Below are 18291 nucleotides of genomic sequence, written 5' to 3' on the forward strand. Positions count from 1 at the left end.
TCTATCTTTTGTGATTTAGTCTGGGAGCTTCATGTCAGTCAGTCAGTCAGTGAGAGCCCAGAAGCTTTATATTTTAGATGTTGCAATCCCCATATGTAGGCGGGGAGTTGAGTTTGAGAAAGAGTATCTTGCCTAAGTGGCTTTCTAGTAAATTCATGGTGGAGGTGAGACTTAAACTGAGGGGGTTCCTAATACATAACTCAGTCTCTTAGGCACTGTGTTATATCAAACTCATCTCATTCAGCAGCTGGCATTGCCTCAGTAGGACTCATTTTTGGGCCTACTTTGACTTTGTCCCAATGCCCTGAGTCAAAACCTATTCCCTCAATTGCTTGTGGAGCTTTCTCATTCTTATGGGAAAGAGACATAATTAACCCTTTTGGGGATCAGTGAAATGATAAGTAGAGCCATGGAAAACAAACTGGGGATTAGAACACAGTCAAGACATTACCTTAGAAGTCCACAATAATACTTCTTTACTGAAACAGATGATATTTGAGAAGCAGATGAAATGGCAAGACAAATGGCATCATATCCTGAATCTTTTTTACATGGGTGATAAATATACCCAGAGAGTGCCTTCACTATAAGGTAAAGAAATTTCCTATTTCATCAAAGGTGCAAATGATCGAGAGCATTAATAGAAGTCTTCATATCTTCGAATAGTAACAGAGTCCATGATTGTCATAGCATCTTAGATGTGCTGGTTTATGGACAAGGGTGTAGACCCACTATTTATTATCTTAGCTACACTGAGCAATACCTGAAAAAACAAGGGGAGATATGGGGCTTGTGCATGCTTGTTAACAACTAATTATGTTCCTTGGCTTCTTTTCATCAACATTTTGTCCATTTACATGTACCTAGTCTTCTGTTCAGGTAAATATAGTATATAATGTACAATGACAACCTTACAAAAGTCATTCTAGAGTGTGAGTGCCGGCCATTTTTTTACTTATGTGTATTATTCTGTTGAAAATATTGTCAGCTATAGAATGTATCTTTATTTCTGAGAAACATTTGCTTAGAAAAATGAGTTTCTTCATATTTTATTTTTGCAAATACTAAAAGAAGAAACTTTCCTTTGCTGAATAAAATTCAGAAATAATAAACAGTGGTGAAAATAAGACATTTGGGCCAAATGTATTACACATGGAGAACTATTGTAGCTAATTATTTAAAACCAAACCCACAAAGAATTAAACTTTGGAAATTTTTCTCCTAATCATTCCATAACTGCACATGTGAGTGCTGAGCATGTGACATGGCATGCAGAGTCAAAATCTGGGGAGGAGAGAGTAATCATGCCCTCGGCACCTGCCCCTAATCACCATGCATACATGTAGGCTCTAATACAGGTTACAAACAGAAAAAGAACTCAAAGCTTGTGCCTAACACCCATATTATAAACACCGTTCAGTTCATGAAGGCTGAGAGTTATTGGGACCAATGGGCACAATCCAACTCTTCTTCTACATCTTCATTCTCAATTTTAGATATTGCCCAGGGCAAAGATATTTCATGTTTCATATGAATGAATCAAGACCCATGAAGGAATGGATGAATTGAACCTCATCTCACCCTCCAACATAATGGGGTGTTTTGAATTATCCCCCCACCCCTTGGTGTTTATTTATTTATGAAGCAGAAACAGACAGATTTCAGGAATATTTTCTGGTTCCCTGTCCACTTTGCACCCAGTTAAACTTTGAACGATCCTTTACAATGCATGCTTATGTTCAAATCCTGTTTTTTGCACATACTATTTCCCTAGATAACATGATGGTGAACGTGAACACAAAAAATGAAACTCTGATTGCAGAATTCATCCTTCTGGGATTTGGAGATTTCCAGGATCTACAGGTTCATCTCTTCCTGCTCTTCCTCTTAATCTACATTATGACCATGGCTGGCAATATTCTAATAGTCATACTAATTGTAGCTGATCGGCATCTCCACACTCCTATGTATTTCTTCTTAGGCAATTTGTCTTTCCTGGAAGTTTGCTACAGCTCAACCATCCTGCCTAGGATGCTGGCCAGTTTCTTATCCGGTGATAAGGCAATTTTCACTAGAGTCTGCATCATGCAATACTTTTTCTTTGGTGGCTTGGCTGGCACAGAATGTTATCTTTTATCTGTGATGTCTTATGACCGATATGTAGCAATCTGCAAGCCCCTGCATTATGCAGCACTGATGAACAGCAGGCTCTGCAGACACCTAGTATGTGGTTCATGGCTAAATGGCTTTCTTGCCAGTGCCATTGTAACATCATTTATGTCACAGCTAAGTTTTTGTGGTCCAAATGTGATCAACCATTTCTTCTGTGATGCTTACCCAATTCTAAAACTATCCTGTACTGACACCCAGCTTACTTATAGAGTGATAGTCCTTCTGTGTTCCGCATTTACTCTTCCTCCATTTATCCTAACATTGACTTCTTATTTTTGTATCATTTCTAAAATCTTGAGAATTTCATCTGTAGCAGGAAGGCAAAAGACCTTCTCTACCTGATCCTCTCATCTCACTGTTGTCACCATTTTCTATGGAACCCTTATGATTGTATACATGTTGCCACAAACCAATACGTTGATAGACCTGAACAAAATCTTCTCTGTTGGCTACACTATTATGACACCTTTGGTGAACCCACTCATCTATAGCCTGAGAAACAGAGAGGTTAAGGAGGCCCTGAAAAGGTCTCTTCATAAATGTTGCAAATTACTGGAAGAGGGTGACAAAAAATAAGGTGGTCTGATGTGAAAAGCTCATTATTTGTGAAAGTTTACGTAGTGGAGTGCTAAGCAACTGATTCAAATCATACTTCTCTCATTAATTTAGTAAGTTAGCCCAGCTAACTATGCAAAGAGACACCTTTTAAAGTGACAATTCTCTTATATTTAGCAGGAGATCAACTGACCCTATCCAACCCCAGCATAGCGTCCCTCCAGTGGCTGTTGCTGGTATCTGCCTTTTGTTTTTAGAATGTGAGCCCTTTGGGGACAGGGGGCCATATTATTTATGTATTATTTATTGTTCTATGTAAACCACTTTGAGAACTTTGGTTGAACAGCGTTTTATAAATATCCATAGTAATAGTGGCCTTAGGCAAGCTACTAATTGTCATCCTCAGCACTAGTGATGGGTATCTCCATGAGTTCAACTGAGATTTGACATAGTGAGTTTATTTGCCAAAAAAGAAAAGAAAAGAAAAGAAAAGAAAAGAAAAGAAAAGAAAAGAAAAGGGATATAGTTTACTTCTGAGACCGGTTCATGATAACGTAAGTAGTGAAATAAGTTCCAAATCCTTTCTTACTCCAACCAGGAGTGACCTTAGGATAAATAGCACCCTGGGAAGGAATGCCTTTTGCAGCCTTTCTTGATAATATAGTATACTCAACAAACGGCATGCCACCAAGCTGAACTTGATACCACGTTCAGGTAGGTGCCCTGGGCAACTGCCCAGCTTGTCCACCCTTAACGCCAACCCTGACTCCAAGGGCTGAACTCGATCCCCTTTTGCCTGGCTGTAGGGCTGGTATCAATGGATGCTGTTCCTTCTTTGGCAGGAAGAGTGATGCTGTTTTTAAAACTGGGGAAAAGTGCAATTATATTTAAACACTTATTCCTCCTTGAAGCACAGGTCATATGGTCATATGGTTATGAAAGAGCAGGTTGTTAGATGGCTGGCCATTCTTCTGTAATGTGTTAAATAAAATCAATAAATTTAATAACTGTTAGCAACTCTGACCTATCTTGAATTACTTCCATCCTCTAGAAGGATGCCATTGGTAAACTTATGAGAGTCACATACTTTCTGCCCTTGTACTGTAGGTATGTGCAAGTCAATGAAGGAAACAGCAATCAGATACCAGGTGGGGGCCTTAAGAAAGAATTTTTGAGAGAGCCTGGAATGGGGCAACCAAGCCAGAAAGCTACACTATCTCTGGAGGCAAAGTTTGGTCTCCCTAATATAATCTGCAGTTGACTTCTATGAATGATCTGTTATCTTCCCAACTTCATCCAATGCTCATTCTGTATATTTCTGTAAGTAACCAAATATTACAAAGACACTATCAGTCTGCAGTGACACTCCTTCCAAAGGAAATCAGAATCCAAGGCATGCTGGGACTTCTGGGTAACAGTATTAACATTCCCTCCAGTGAAAGCAATTTTTAAGTTGACTCTTCTTACTCCACCTATGTCATATAATTCATGTACTACTGCTGTTAATCTAATGTTAATCTAATTGATTTCCATCTGCATTTTTTCCTAAATCTGTTAAAATCCCATTGCATGCACCTCATTAACTTGTCAAATGGGAGCTTGAAATGTTTTGGGGTTACTTGAAGAATCCTAGAATGCACAGAATCTCTGTGATAACAAATTGTTTAATCCAGGCTTACAAATAAGCATATAAAAGTGTGTATCAAGTATAACTCAAAAGTTTGGTTCATATCCCTAATGGAATATAGAGCCAGCAGGTTATTCAGAGTTGAGAAGCCTCTCGGTAACAGAGGCCAAAGTCAAGAGCGGGAGGCCCCCTCTCAAGAATGTGGGTTTAGAAGCCCACCAGAGATAACAGGTATCAGGAGTGGTCAAACACAGGCCATTAGCTAAATTCCTCAGTCAGCAGAAAGAGGGTCTTGCTGGTACGAAGAGATACCATAGGGATTAAAGTGGTCATAAAAGCCATGTAGTAACTCATCTTCTCAGGCTCTAGATGGCACCTCTGGAATATGTAAGTTTAATAACTAATAACATGTATTAATCGCTTTGTTGATATGCTTGTATGTTTGAGACCAATAAAAACTAGCCAACTGTATGGCTTGGGCACGCAGTATCAGCCAGATGCTCTCTGATGATACTCGTGCCTTTCATGACATGAAAAAAAAGCTTTTTTGAGCAACGCACCCTGTTTGACTCCATTCAGTTAGACAGCAAGTATATCGGCGAGAATTGAGCCTAATCCTCTTTGGTTCTGGCAAGACGCCCCATTCCCTATCCACGATAGGAGGATGAAAGCCAGTGGCTGAATCAAACAGGAAGGCTAGATTCTAGAGGTTTTTCCCGCAACAACTGCACTACATTATCTTGTGGGTGGTCAGCAGGTTAAGCAGTTGCCATTATTGTGGTTCTTCCTACCACTTCTGAAATGGCAAGGAGACTCAGGAGTAAGCTGCATTCAGACCTATTTGAATTTTTTTTCCCCCAGCCCAGTATTCATCACTAGGCTTAGCTAGATCAGACATGAGCTTTCTCTACAATTTCTATTTCCAGACTTAGAGGAAAATCTTCTACACAAAGAAATACTCAATCTTTTGGTTCACATGTTCACTTCATCATATGGTTAGCAGAATACCAGTCCAATACTCATATATTCTTTCGGAACATAGGAAGCTACCTTATACCAGTCAGACCATTGGTCCATCTAGCTCAGTATTAGGGATGTGCAAACCAGTTCAATGTCTAGCCAGCTCTAGGAGGTTTGGGTCAGCTTCATGGGGTTTGGGTAGAACTAAACCGGGCCCAGTTCAGCACAAATTCAAGGTGAACTGAGCCCAGTTTGGCTTGAACCAGCTCAGAACATAGTGATTAAGGTGGATCTAGTAATGATTCCTCTTTACCAATAAAGGGGGTACCAAGGGGCTTAGGTAATGAGAGTTGGGGCAGGAAGGGAGTTACATTTTACCTTAAAGTTGTTGCTGTAGCTACTGGTAGCAGTGGCTGCAGAGGCCACAGTGGCTGCAGCAGCTGCAAGTGTGGGCAGGGGTGGCAGTGGGAGCTCCCCCAATCCCTGCCAGAGTGGGCAGGTCTGGTTCGGGCCATTTTGGGCCTGGTTTAGGCTTCAGCACATGTGTAGAATTAAAAAAAAAATTGGCCTCTGCACATGCATGAAGGCCATTTTCTTTACCTCCACGAATGCACAGAGGCCCCAATTGGGCCCAACGTGCTCCGACAGGAGTGGGCAGAGCCCCCGCCACCACCACCCTACCCCCCCCCAGCCTCCACAGCCACTGCTACCACCACTGGCAACTTTAAGGTAAAATGTAACTCCCCTTCCACTCCAACTCTCTTTACATAAGCCCCTGGCTCTTCCTTCCCCTTTACTGGTAAAGATTCCCCTTCACCAGTATGAATTCGAAACTGCACCACCACCACCCCGACGAACCAGGCCCAGTTCAAACAGGAACTGGACTGGACTGGACCCAGTTCTACTCGAGTCCAGTTCAATCTGAGCCAAACCGGGTTTTCCAGTTTTGTGCACATCCCTTCTCGTTATTCTGTACACAGATTGGCAGAGGCTCCTCATGGTTGCAGGCAGGAGTCTCTCTCAGTCCTATCCTGGAGATGCCAGGGAGGGAACTTGGAACCTCCCATTCAAATGCAACAATGGCAGGCCCTGCTTAGCAAAGAGGACACCCATCCAAATGCAAACCAAGGTGAACCCTGCTTAGCGAAGGGGACAATTCATACTTGCTACCACAAGACCAGCTCTCTGTAAGACCTGTACTTTGGATGGACTTTGGCCCTTCTGTGCCTCACTTCCAATATTTTTTGTAGGGATGTGCAAAACGTTTCGGGCACAGAACGATCTGTGTCTGAAATGACCAATTTCGGGTGATTCAGAGCCGAACTGAATCACCCATGATGAGACCTGATAATTTTCGGACCCGAAACAAATCACCCCTGTTTCAGGTCCGAATTTTTTGGGTGTTTCGGGTCTCCCTTTTGTGCCCTAGAAAAGTGCCAGCCTTGTCTTCTTCTTCCCCCTCCGTTTTCAGTTTGACGTCTCTTTGAATTTCCCGCCTTTTTGCCTCCATTGATTTCAATGCAGAAATTGCTTTCCTTTTACTTTAATTGAGTAGGTCCTGGGGCCAAAAGAGTGGGGTGGGGTGGTAGTGCCTAATGGGTGGAGGTTACCACCCCAATTGCAGAGGGATTGGGCAAAGGGCTGATTTTTGGTGAATTTCTGAAGTTTTGGTGTCTTTGGGGCAGATAGGGGGCATAACGTGGGATCTGGGCCAAAAGAGTGGGGTGGGGTGGTAGTTCCTAATGGTTGGAGGCTACAACCCCAGTTTCCGAGTGATTGGGCAGAGGGTTGATTTTTGGTGAATTTCTGAAGTTTACGCATCCTTAAGGTTTTCCCCCATTAAGTATAATGGAGGGTGTATTGCTTTACGTTGGGGGGAAAGGGGTGTCCTAGGATTTGGGCAGAGGGCTGATTTTTGGTTAATTGTTGAAGTTTACGCGTCTTTAAGGTTTTTCCTCATAAGTTATAATAGAATGGAGCTTTCAGCAGCCCCATAAGTGCACTTGGGGGGTGCTGGGGTGGCCCAGAGCGAGTGGTGGTGTAGTGCACATAGGGTGCCAACCACCCCCATGGGTTTCTAACCCATGGCATACAGGGTTCTGTTGTTTCTGCGGTATTCTGAGTGTGGATTCTATGATAGCAAATGAGATTTTCAATGACACCATGAATCCACTCTAATTTGCTATCATAGAATCTAAACCTTAAAGACATGAACTTCAACAATTAACCAAAAATCAGCCCTCTGCCCAAATCCTTTGATAAAATTCAGGTAGCTTCCTTGCCCGTACCCGGCACTACCACCAACCCCACACCGCTCTAGCCACCCCTTTCCCCCCAACATGAAGTGATACACCCCCCATTCTACCTAATGGGGGAAAACCTTAAAAACGCGTAAACTTCAGAAATTCACCAAAAATCAGCCCTCTGCCCAATCACTTGGAAATTGGGGTGGTAGCCTCCACCCATTAGGCACTACCACCCCACCCCACTCTTCTGGGCGGGGGACCAGGTCTCCTGGAATCCTCCAATCAAGCAGCACAGTGCATTGGGGAAGTTTCCACTGTCAGGCCGCTCCTTCCCCCCCAGGCTCTACAGTACATAGAACCATAGAACCCAAGAGCCCATATGATCCAGTGTGAGGTAGGAGGCATGTGTGTTGCCTCCTCACTTTTTGTAAGGGTACAAAAGCTGGGCTACTATCCCACTTTTTGCCTGGGTAGAAAAGCTGGGCTACCCAGAAGAGAAGCAGCACTTCTCATTACCAGCCCTACCCAGGTTATCACATACCGGCCTACATGTCCCTATTTTCCCATTCAATTGAATGGAAAATAGGGACATGTTGGCAAGTATGCTATCACTGTCCTACCCAGGTACGGCTGGTCATGAGAACGACCTCATGCATTATCAGTACATAGAAAGAGAAGTTTGTACAGATTCACTTCCATCTGTTTGTGAGTGATAGAACTGGCATGGGGAAATGAACTTCGGAGCTGGAATTTTTAGCCAATGGGCTCCTTCAAATTGGGTTGATTTGATTTGAATTAGAAAAGAATTACCCTTTTTAGGGGTGATTTTACTCGAATTTGAATTGCCTAGATTCGAGTCAAACTGATTCAAATTTGATTTGATTCGCATATCCCTAATACAGAGTCAGATCATTGGCCCATCAATTTATTGTGGCTGGGGAAGATGGGAGTTGTAGTTCAACAACTGCTGGAGGGCCAAGTTTGCCCCTCTCTGATTTAGCTCAGTATTGTCTACAATGACTGGCAGCTGCTCTCCAAGGTTTCAGGCAGGAGGATTTCCCAGTTCTAGCTGCAGATGCCAGGGATTGAACCTGGGACTTTCTGCATGCAAGCTACCACTGAGCTATAGCCCCATCTCCTAAGAGGAATCTTACAGCAAACAGTGCTCACATACAGTCACCCATCCAAATGCAAACCAAGGTGAACCCTGCTTAGCAAATGGGACAATTCATACTTGCTACCACAAGACCAGCTCTCGGTAAGACCTGTACTTTGGATGGACTTTGGCCCTTCTGTGCCTCACTTCCAATTTTTTTTTAGCACTGGCAGTACACCCAGCAGGTCAGAATACATGGCTAGTAGATTGCTCTTGGTTTGGTGCCTCAGAAATCATGCAGGCTTGCTCTATATGTAATCTGCACTTTGGAAACGGTTGGTAAACAAAAATATTTTATGAGGTACCCCCTGAAACTCCTGTAGAGCCCGACTTTGCAAAACAAATGACAAATACAGAGATTCATAGAATTCATGGATCACTGGATTCTTATTAACTTGTACAAGCACAAATGCTGATTCAGCAGCAGCTCTTTACAAATATCCAGAGCTTGGAGCTGCTAGAATGTTTGTACAAGAATATGATGATATTCTGGACATGGGAAGACCTTGAGTTCAAGTACATATGGGTCAGAAAATGTACCATGGCATTTCTTACAGTAAATAGATACATGATTCCGCTGATAAAGTATTATGAATTTCATTACATAACCAGTGAATGCCTTTTATTCATGTACTATGGTTTGAATAACTGAAGTAATTAATTAGTTCACCATTTTATTAGAACAGTAGTCATACTTCACAGGGAAAATATTTTATATCATATTAAAAGGGGGAAAATGGGTTGTATCCTATGAAAGTTACTTACATGACTAAGTAACACTGAAATCACTGAAGCAAGTTATGGCTAACTCTCATTAATGTCAATGGGATTAATTGTTACTGCCTGACATGATGAAGGAAATTAATGAATGTAGTCCAATTGGGATTAAAAGGACAAGTTAGGCAATGTATTAATTCCAATGGGGCTACTTTGAGTGATTTCCTCATCATGTCAGTCACTAGTTTTCTTAGGGTGCAACCCAGTCTAACTTTCCCTTCCAAAGCGAATAAGTAAATTAAAAGGTATAAAGTGAAACATCACATTGATGACATCAGCCATTTTTAGCTGCTTATTATTTTAATATTTGCTTTCAAATGTCTTTTAAAAAATCAGAATGGTGTGAATTAAGCAAAACTTTGTGATAAAACCCCTTACAGTGGCTGTCATGATGAGGAAAATTACTCAAAGTAGTCCCACTGAAATTAAAATGACAAGTTATTGTATAATTCAATGGCCTTCACTATTTTTAAAGTGGGGGGGGGCACTTTGGCAAGAACCTTTCAATGTAAGAGTGGTTCCCTACCTCACTGTGCTTTTCTCATAAATGGGGATGGGCCCTTTAAGAGAAACAGAGCCCTAATGACCCCCAGCTGCATCCTGGAAGGTATCCATGGAGTGCTGGACAATATCAAGCTTCCCAGATCATTTCCCCATAGGACTATGGGGAAAATGTTGCATATGTACCTTCCAAGATGGTGCCCGGGTTTGAGAGGACTCCTTCCCTTATAGGAGCCCCCAGATGCTGGGCAAAGTGCAGCACTGCATGCTGGGAATAGTCACCTTTGCATAGTACCAAGGGGGCTGTGCAGAGTATTTGGCTTTGGCCAAAGCTTTTCATGGGCCTTGTGAATAATTAGGGAGCTGCAGCTGCACCTGGGGTTGGTGGGAGCTGCCACTGGCTCCTGACCTTGCAATGAAGAACACTGGCATAATTTGTCCTTAATTTTAATGAGACAGCGTTGAATAATTTCCTCAACGTGTCAACCATTTAAAAGAAAGGAAATAAAAAAATAGCTTTGGGACTTATTTCCTTCACAAAATGTTTCCCATTAAGTTGAGTAGACACAGCAGGGCCTACTTTTTCTGGAAATTTTGGGGCCTACTGCAAAATTAGGTTTTGGGGAGGGGGCTTAGGCACATTTTATTTCTTTGGGGCTAAAGAGTGGGGAGGTTGTCGGCACCTTGATCCCTCAGCAGCTCCTCTGCCTCAGTTAAGTTGGCAACAATCTAGAACAAAAGAAAGAGAACTAACACAAGCCTCCAAGCAACTTCTCCTTTCCTCATTTTTGTTTGCCTCATTTTCAATGTAGTGGTCAACCAGTGAAGCTGATTGGCAGGAAATTCAGAATAGAGAAAAGGATGGACTTCTTCACACTACGTATCATTAATCTAAGGAATTCAGAGTGCAGAACATACACTTTGCATTCAGAAGGTCTTTGGTTCAATTTCTAGCTGCAAGGTTCTCGAGTAGCAGAGCTGAGGATCAACTTCAAGAGCTGCTGCCAGTCAGGCTAGACAATACTGGGCTAGGTGGACCAAAGTCCTAACTCAGTGCAAGGCAGATTTCTATATCCAGGGGAAATGTATGGGATAGAGCCCTTGCTTTGCACACAGAAAGTGCCAGGTCCTACAGCTCTCCGGCTAACATCATCCTCAGCTGCCTTGTGGCTCCTGCCTCTTCTTCTCCTTCAGTATCCATGGAGGGCCAGCCTGTCTGAAATCCCATCTTTGAGAGTACGGTTTCTGAGACTGCACCCATTGCTGTTCTTCTGCACAGAACCCAAACCACAAGGTGCACCAGAATGCTGTGGCCCCTGCAGCTGCAGTAGTTTCAGTAGGCTTAAACCAGCCCTGAGTCAGAGAACCAGATTAGACAGTACTTTAAGCATGTGGCTGGCATTGCATGTTCTCCGCCCCCCCCCCACACTTTTTTTTGCTAAATAGTAGAAAACACTGTCCGTACAACCTGGTCTGAGAAATCCACTTTGGAGCGGTCTCCTTTACTGCAGTCCACCTTGATCTGGAAACTGCCCCCCTCCCCAGCAATTTTTAAAAAAACAAGCACTCAACTGTGAAATACTTTTTTAGAATAACGTGTAATTTGGCCTTCATTAAACTGAAGAACTTCCCAGGATTTGGGGCTATGAGGCAACACCTTTCTTGTGGTATGGCTCAGAAACAGCATTTCTGTGAATGGAAGGGTTTTTCTGTTAGGGAAAGATTTGGATCCAATCCATTTTATTTTATTTTTTTTATCCTTGGTTTTTATGACAACTCCAAAAGATCCAGTTATGGGATGCTTAGGAACTGAGGGTGCACAAAATTCATGAGAAATGTTTCTAGTCTTATTGAAGTGCTTTTAACTTTTCTTGAAATTTCTCATACATTTTGTCTGCCATCTAAATTCTTGTCAGTTTTGAGTGAAATTTGGTGGTGGTCTAAAAACATGTGGAACTCCTCTAATAAATTTTGCTATTATATAAGTTATTTCCACTTCCTTTAAAATATCTCTGATTTTCTGCCTCAGTTTCCTTGCTCTGAAGGATTCCTTCATATACAGTATTCAAAACCTCACCAAAGTCACCATCAGATTATTGCCCTGCTGGGAAGCTATTTTTTGACTCACTTTGCCTTTGTAATACTTCATCCATTGTGCTGCCAAAACCTATTCCCTGAACAGAGCTTTCTCATTCTCATATGAAGGATATAATTAATTCTAATGGGGATATGCACAGTTATAAGTGAAATGATGAGGAATAAGGATGAGAACAGAATCAGGATATCAGAATCAGTAAAGAGGAACAACACTCTTTACTGGAAGAGATGATATTTAAACGAAAATACAGTTGGCATTGCTTTCTATATCCCTTTTCTTGGTATGATAAATCCCTTCAGGAAGTAACTTCTTTATAAGGTAAAGTCATATTTTCTATTTTAGAGGACACTTAAGTGACCCTAAGCAAAGAAGTTAAAATATGAAGCTCTTCTCATCATGATCCGTGAAAAAGAGCTTATGTCGGGTCAGCGAGGAGAGTGGCTTAGCCCGCTCTCCCTGCAGACAATAAATAAAAAGGCAGACCTGGGGTGGCCAAATCGGCCACCCACACAACTGCCAGCTGGCAGGGGCTGCAGGGATTGGGGACCACGTAACCCCCAGAAGTCCCAGGATGCCGCGCGCAGGTGTGCAGGGCATCCTGGAGAGACCTCCAAGCCCGGGAGCTTGGCTGCAGCCTCCTGGTCAGGGGTCTGCTCATGTGTCGCCACATGCTGCAGTCACACACAAGCAAAGAAATGAAGTAAACAGAGCACTTGCTCCGTTAACCTCATTTAAGGGGAGGGTGCTCTAGGGTGTTCTAGGTGGGCTAGCCACTTTGGGAGTACCGGGCTTGCCCACAAGCCCAGTGGTTCCCATGATCGACGGACAGCAGACTAAGCTTCCTTAGCCCGCTTTCTGTTGATTGTGGGAATAACTTCTAGGTCTTTTCTTGATGTAGAGAAAAGCTTCAGATCTTCAAATAAGAAAGGAGTCTCTCAAGATGTTTCTATCTTAGATGTTTATGTTTATGGAGAGGAGAGCTGCACTGCTTCTCATTCACAGGTACTTTCTTCAGCTTGTTTTTTCTAACCTTTTGCCTGTCTCACAGACATCATTTGCTGCATGTTTGTTCTATTGCCACTAATTATGTTACATTGATGTAAGGGTGACTAAATGCTCTACTCTATTGTAAAATTGAAATCTATTTATCTATTTAGTAAATCTGTTACTAAACTATTAATCTTACTTGCATGCATCTACTCTGTAAATCATGCCTGAAGAACAAGTTATGATCAAGGAAGCTGAACATAACCTTCTCGTCACATACCAACACACAAGGGACTTGATATATCTCTTTTTGTAACTTGCCTGAGAGTACAAAAAACAAGTATTCCTCAATTACCTGGCAGGCTTTAGTGGTTGGCCAGTGAATGGAATTCAGCTTGGTAGGTCAAAGTTTGTATTTCTTAGTAGCTGCCTTATACTGTACCTAGTCAACTATTGATCCATCCAGCTCAGTATTGTCTACACTGACTGGCAGTGGTTCTCCATGCTTTCAGATGGGTCTTTCCCAGCCCTAGCTAGAGAGACACCAGGGATTGGACCTGGAACACGTGCAAAGCATATGCCCTTCCACTGAACTATGGTCCTTCTTCCTTCTGCTGTTATCAAATATTCTAGAAATGCTGGGGATTGGACCACTAAATACATTTCAAATATATTCACTCTTGATTATTTAAGTTTATGAAGTATTCCTTCTCTGATATTCTCAATACCTGTGGTTCCCCCACCCCCACCGCCCCCATTTGTGTTAACTGGAGCTATTCTGGAGTAGTAGATTTGAAAATGATAGCTCATTAACCTCATAGACTATAACCATTTAAATTGCTGGAAGTAACAGGGATTTTAAGTGAATGAAACAAAAGCAGCAAAGCTTAAAGGATATCAGGTGCTCTATCTACTTTGTATGGACCCTCTAAGTTTTGAATGCCTCCTTATCATGCATAATTATTATTAAGTGTGTTCTCTACACTTAAAATTGTTTTTCTGAATAACATCAGGGTGCATGCAGAAATGGAAAATCAAACAATTATCACAGAATTCATCCTTCTTGGATTTGGAAATCTTCAGGATCTACAGATTCCTCTCTTCCTGCTCTTCCTCTTAATTTGCATTGCGATCATGACTGGGAACCTTCTAATAGTTGTACTGATTGTAGCTGATCGGCATCTCCACACTCCTATGTACTTCTTTTTAGGGAATTTGTCTTTCCTGGAAGTTTGCTACGGCTCAACCATCCTGCCCAGGATATTGGCCAGTCTCCTGTCTGGGAATGAGGCCATTTTGATTAGGTTCTGCATCATGCAGTACTTTTTCTTTGGTGGCTTGGCTGGCACAGAATGTTATCTTTTATCTGTGATGTCTTATGACCGATATTTAGCAATCTGCAAGCCCCTGCATTATGCAGCACTGATGAACAGCAGGCTCTGGCGACACCTAGCATGTGGTTCATGGCTAAATGGCTTTCTTGCCAGTGCCACAGTAACATCATTTATGTCTCAGCTAAAATTTTGTGGTCCAAATGTAATCAACCATTTCTTCTGTGACTCTTCCCCAATTCTAAAACTCTCCTGCAGTGACACTCAGCTTATTTCTGTATTGATCTTCCTCCTGTCATCTGCATTTACTCTTCCTCCATTTATCCTAACATTGACTTCATATGTTTGTATCATTTCTAAAATTCTGAGAATTTCATCTGTAGCAGGAAGGCGGAAGACCTTCTCTACCTGCTCCTCTCATCTCACTGTTGTCACCATTTTCTATGGGACTCTCATGATTGTGTACATGTTACCTCAGACCAATGAACTGATATATTTGAACAAAATCTTCTCTGTCTTCTACACTGTTGTAACACCACTGGTGAACCCTCTTATCTATAGCTTGAGAAACCGAGAGGTCAAAGAGGCCCTGAAAAGGGTTCTTCACAAATGTGGTAATTAAGTTATAAATGTGGGAGTTAAATGTGGAACTGATTAGTCAACTGGGAAGTTCCTGGTTCAAATCTTGCTTCTATCATGAATTCAATAGTTAGCCTTAGGAAACCTATTGAGGTTATTCACACAATCAAAAACTGTGTTCTACCTGGGTTTGGGAGCTGTGTGTGCTACCAATTTCTGTTGTGTGGAAGCAGGGTAGGAGGAAAATTTGGGTAGAAGTGATTGCATAGAAGCAAGGTAGGAGGAAAACCTGGGTGGTTTCCAGACTGCAAGCTCTACAGCAGTTGGAGGTGGTGTAAAAGTGGAGGTGGTTAGAGTGCTGGACTAGGACTGGGGAGACCCGTGTTCAAATCCCCATTCAGCCATGAAACTAGCTGGGTGACTCTGGGCCAGTCACTTCTCTCTCAGCCTAACCTACTTCACAGGGTTGTTGTGAAAGAGAAACTCAAGTATGTAGTACACGACTCTGGGCTCCTTGGAGGAAGAGCGGGATATAAATGTAATAATAATAATAATAATAATAATGATGATGATGATGATGATGATGCAGTTCCAAAAGACCTTGAAGAGCACCTCAACACCATAGGGGCCACAGAAATCACCATCAGCCAATTACAAAAAGCAGCTTTAGCAATAGTAATAGCAATAACATTTATATACCGCTCTATAGCCGGAGCTCTCTAAGCGGTTTACAATGATTTAGCATATTGCCTCCAACATTCTGGGTACTCATTTTACCGACCTCGGAAGGATGGAAGGCTGAGTCAACCCTGAGCCCCTGGTCAGGATCGAACTTGTAACCTTCTGGTTACAGGGCGGTAGTTTTACCACTGTGCTACCAGGGGCTCTTTACTGGGAACAGGCTATATTCTGTGATGATATCTATAACAACTGACAATAAAATTCTGGCATCCCAGGTCCTTGGGAAGGACTCGATGTCTGGATAAAACAAACCAGTCAATAACACCTGTCTGACTGTGTAAACAAGAAATAATAATATTTTTTTTAAAAAAAAATGTTTCGGCTTGGCTTCAGCTTGGCAGGATCATATTCAAAATGTAAATAAAGGGTGGAAGCCATTTGCTGCATAGTTCATATTGTCACCCATAACGACATGTTTTCCCAGGCAGGGACTGTTCATATTGATAGTAAGATGTGCTCTCTGTGCCCACCTAAAGCCGCATTTGGGCCAATGAGGTCACAGAAGAGGCAAGGGATGATGACATGATGAAGTTTTTGTTGTTGTTTTTTAAAAGTAAAATCTTGGTGGCTTTGTGCTAAGCCACCAGCAGGGGGAAGCAGCCTTTTCTAGCTTCTGCAAACTTAACTATTCCTTGCCATGACTGACAATTAGTTTTTAAATTTATTTTAAAAACTTGCTGGCAGAGGCTGAAGGAGGAAAGGAAGAACATAAATAAATATAAAAAGAAATATAAGCAAAATGGGTTTGACATTAACAGAGAAGGGAGCAAAAAGCAAATAAAAAGGAAATTGCACTGATGCACCATTGCTGCTTTGCACAAGAGTACCCAGGATTTATTTATTTTTAAGGATCGTTTCAAAAGCTGAGAGGAGATTGAGATATTGAAACATCAAATTGCTGAATGAGCCCTCCACATTACACCACATTACACTGCTGAAACAGCGGGACAGCCCTCCTAAAACGGCAAAATACAGCTTGTTTTGTTTTGTTTTTGCAACGCACATGCTACTTTGTAGCACTGAAACCCAAAGATAAAACCCCAAAGAAGGCATCAGATATGTGAACAGCACCCTACTGTCAGCTCAGGTACTGCGGTGTCACCACACAGGAAATACAGAAGCACACTTAGCAGATACGTAGTGAAACAGTTGCAGCATGTAATCTGGAAAGTGCCCTGGGTAGCTTTTTTCCTCTTTTGCTTCCACACAACTGAAAATTGAAAGCACACACAGCTCCCAAACCCATGCAGCACATAGTCTTTGAACATAGCCTTCTACCACCTCCTTTCTAGGATCAATATCCAGTTTGTGTTATCCCTCAATATCAACATAAAGTGTAGGTTTCTACACAGACTCCAACTTCCTAACTCACATAAGAGTCTTATTACAGTACTATCTCTACAGGTTGAAGGACCATGTACATATGGCTGAGGAACCATAGGAACAGATGGGCAGCGGCTTCTCCAAGGTTGCAGGCAGGAATCTCTCTCAGCCCTATCTTGGAGACACCAGGGAGGGAACTTGGAACCTTCTGCTCTTCCCAGAGCTGTGCCATCCCCTAAGGGGAATATCTTCCAGTGCTCACACATCAAGTCTCCCATTCATATGCAACCAGGGCGGACCCTACTTAGCTAAGGGGACAAGTCATGCTTGCTACCATAAGACCAGCTCTCCTCTCCACCATAGGAATGGAGATGGATAATGATGAGGATATGGTTCAATGGAATTGGAATGAAGGAGTATTTTATTAGTATTCTCTGTTTCTATTAGAGAATTGTATGAGTGACTTATTTGTGCTAAACTTGATGGCATATCATAAGTAGCTCTTATGGAGGTTAAGCTTTGAAAGGGTTTGAGAGATATAATTTAAATATTTCTTCACATCCATAGAACCATCTCTCGCTATCTGTTTGTATTTTCCATGTTCACACTACTTAAATGATCTCTCAGCCTTTAGCAATACTGCCAACATCAGCCTCTTTTAAAAAAATTGGGATGCATTCACTAGCTCTCTAGCACTGGTAGCTGTAGGAATTCAAATCTGGGTACACAGGGAAACACTTCTACACAAAACTAAGAAATGTTTCAAGTGTTACAAAATTCCTTCTTGGGAAGGTACATCCATATAAATTCCACAAATACTGGGTTTTTATATGGGAAAGTTGTTTATTGGAAATGAGGAGCTATAATCTGGGCATATGTTTTTAATATTTTCTACTGGTTGTATTTATTGATTTCTTCTATCAACCATGTTCCCAAAGTTTTATTAAATAAACAGATGTCATCATGTCATATGCAAAAATTAGGAGATAATTCAAACTGTCTTGGCTCTGACTACTTTTACTAGCAGCAAAACAGAAATACTTTTAGCTTTCATGTAAGCTGAATGCTTATTTTTTGAGGAGTATTTTATGATGGGCTAAATTACTGAAATGCTTGTTTTAAGGATATATGTACTCTTAGGCTGGGCTGTGCTTCTGCCACAGATGGTGTGACTTAATTTATATTGTCTAGTTTTATTAAAATAGTTTTTGTTCATGTTCTGGCCTCTTCCTTTTTGT

The 18291-nt window shown here is 41.9% G+C and overlaps 1 protein-coding gene and 1 pseudogene across 1 annotated transcript; both read left to right on the forward strand.

Annotated features, from left to right (window-relative positions):
• Positions 1-1782: 1782 nt before the first annotated feature.
• On the forward strand, positions 1783-2748 carry LOC128331286 (olfactory receptor 1020-like; annotated as a pseudogene).
• An 11357-nt stretch (positions 2749-14105) lies between these two features.
• On the forward strand, positions 14106-15032 carry LOC128331287 (olfactory receptor 11L1-like). The gene has a single exon (XM_053264638.1). The coding sequence runs from the start codon at positions 14106-14108 to the stop codon at positions 15030-15032; it is 927 nt and encodes a 308-aa protein (XP_053120613.1).
• Positions 15033-18291: the final 3259 nt, after the last annotated feature.

This window comes from Hemicordylus capensis, chromosome 6, assembly GCF_027244095.1.
Source record: "Hemicordylus capensis ecotype Gifberg chromosome 6, rHemCap1.1.pri, whole genome shotgun sequence".
Classification (NCBI taxonomy): Eukaryota; Metazoa; Chordata; class Lepidosauria; order Squamata; family Cordylidae; genus Hemicordylus; species Hemicordylus capensis.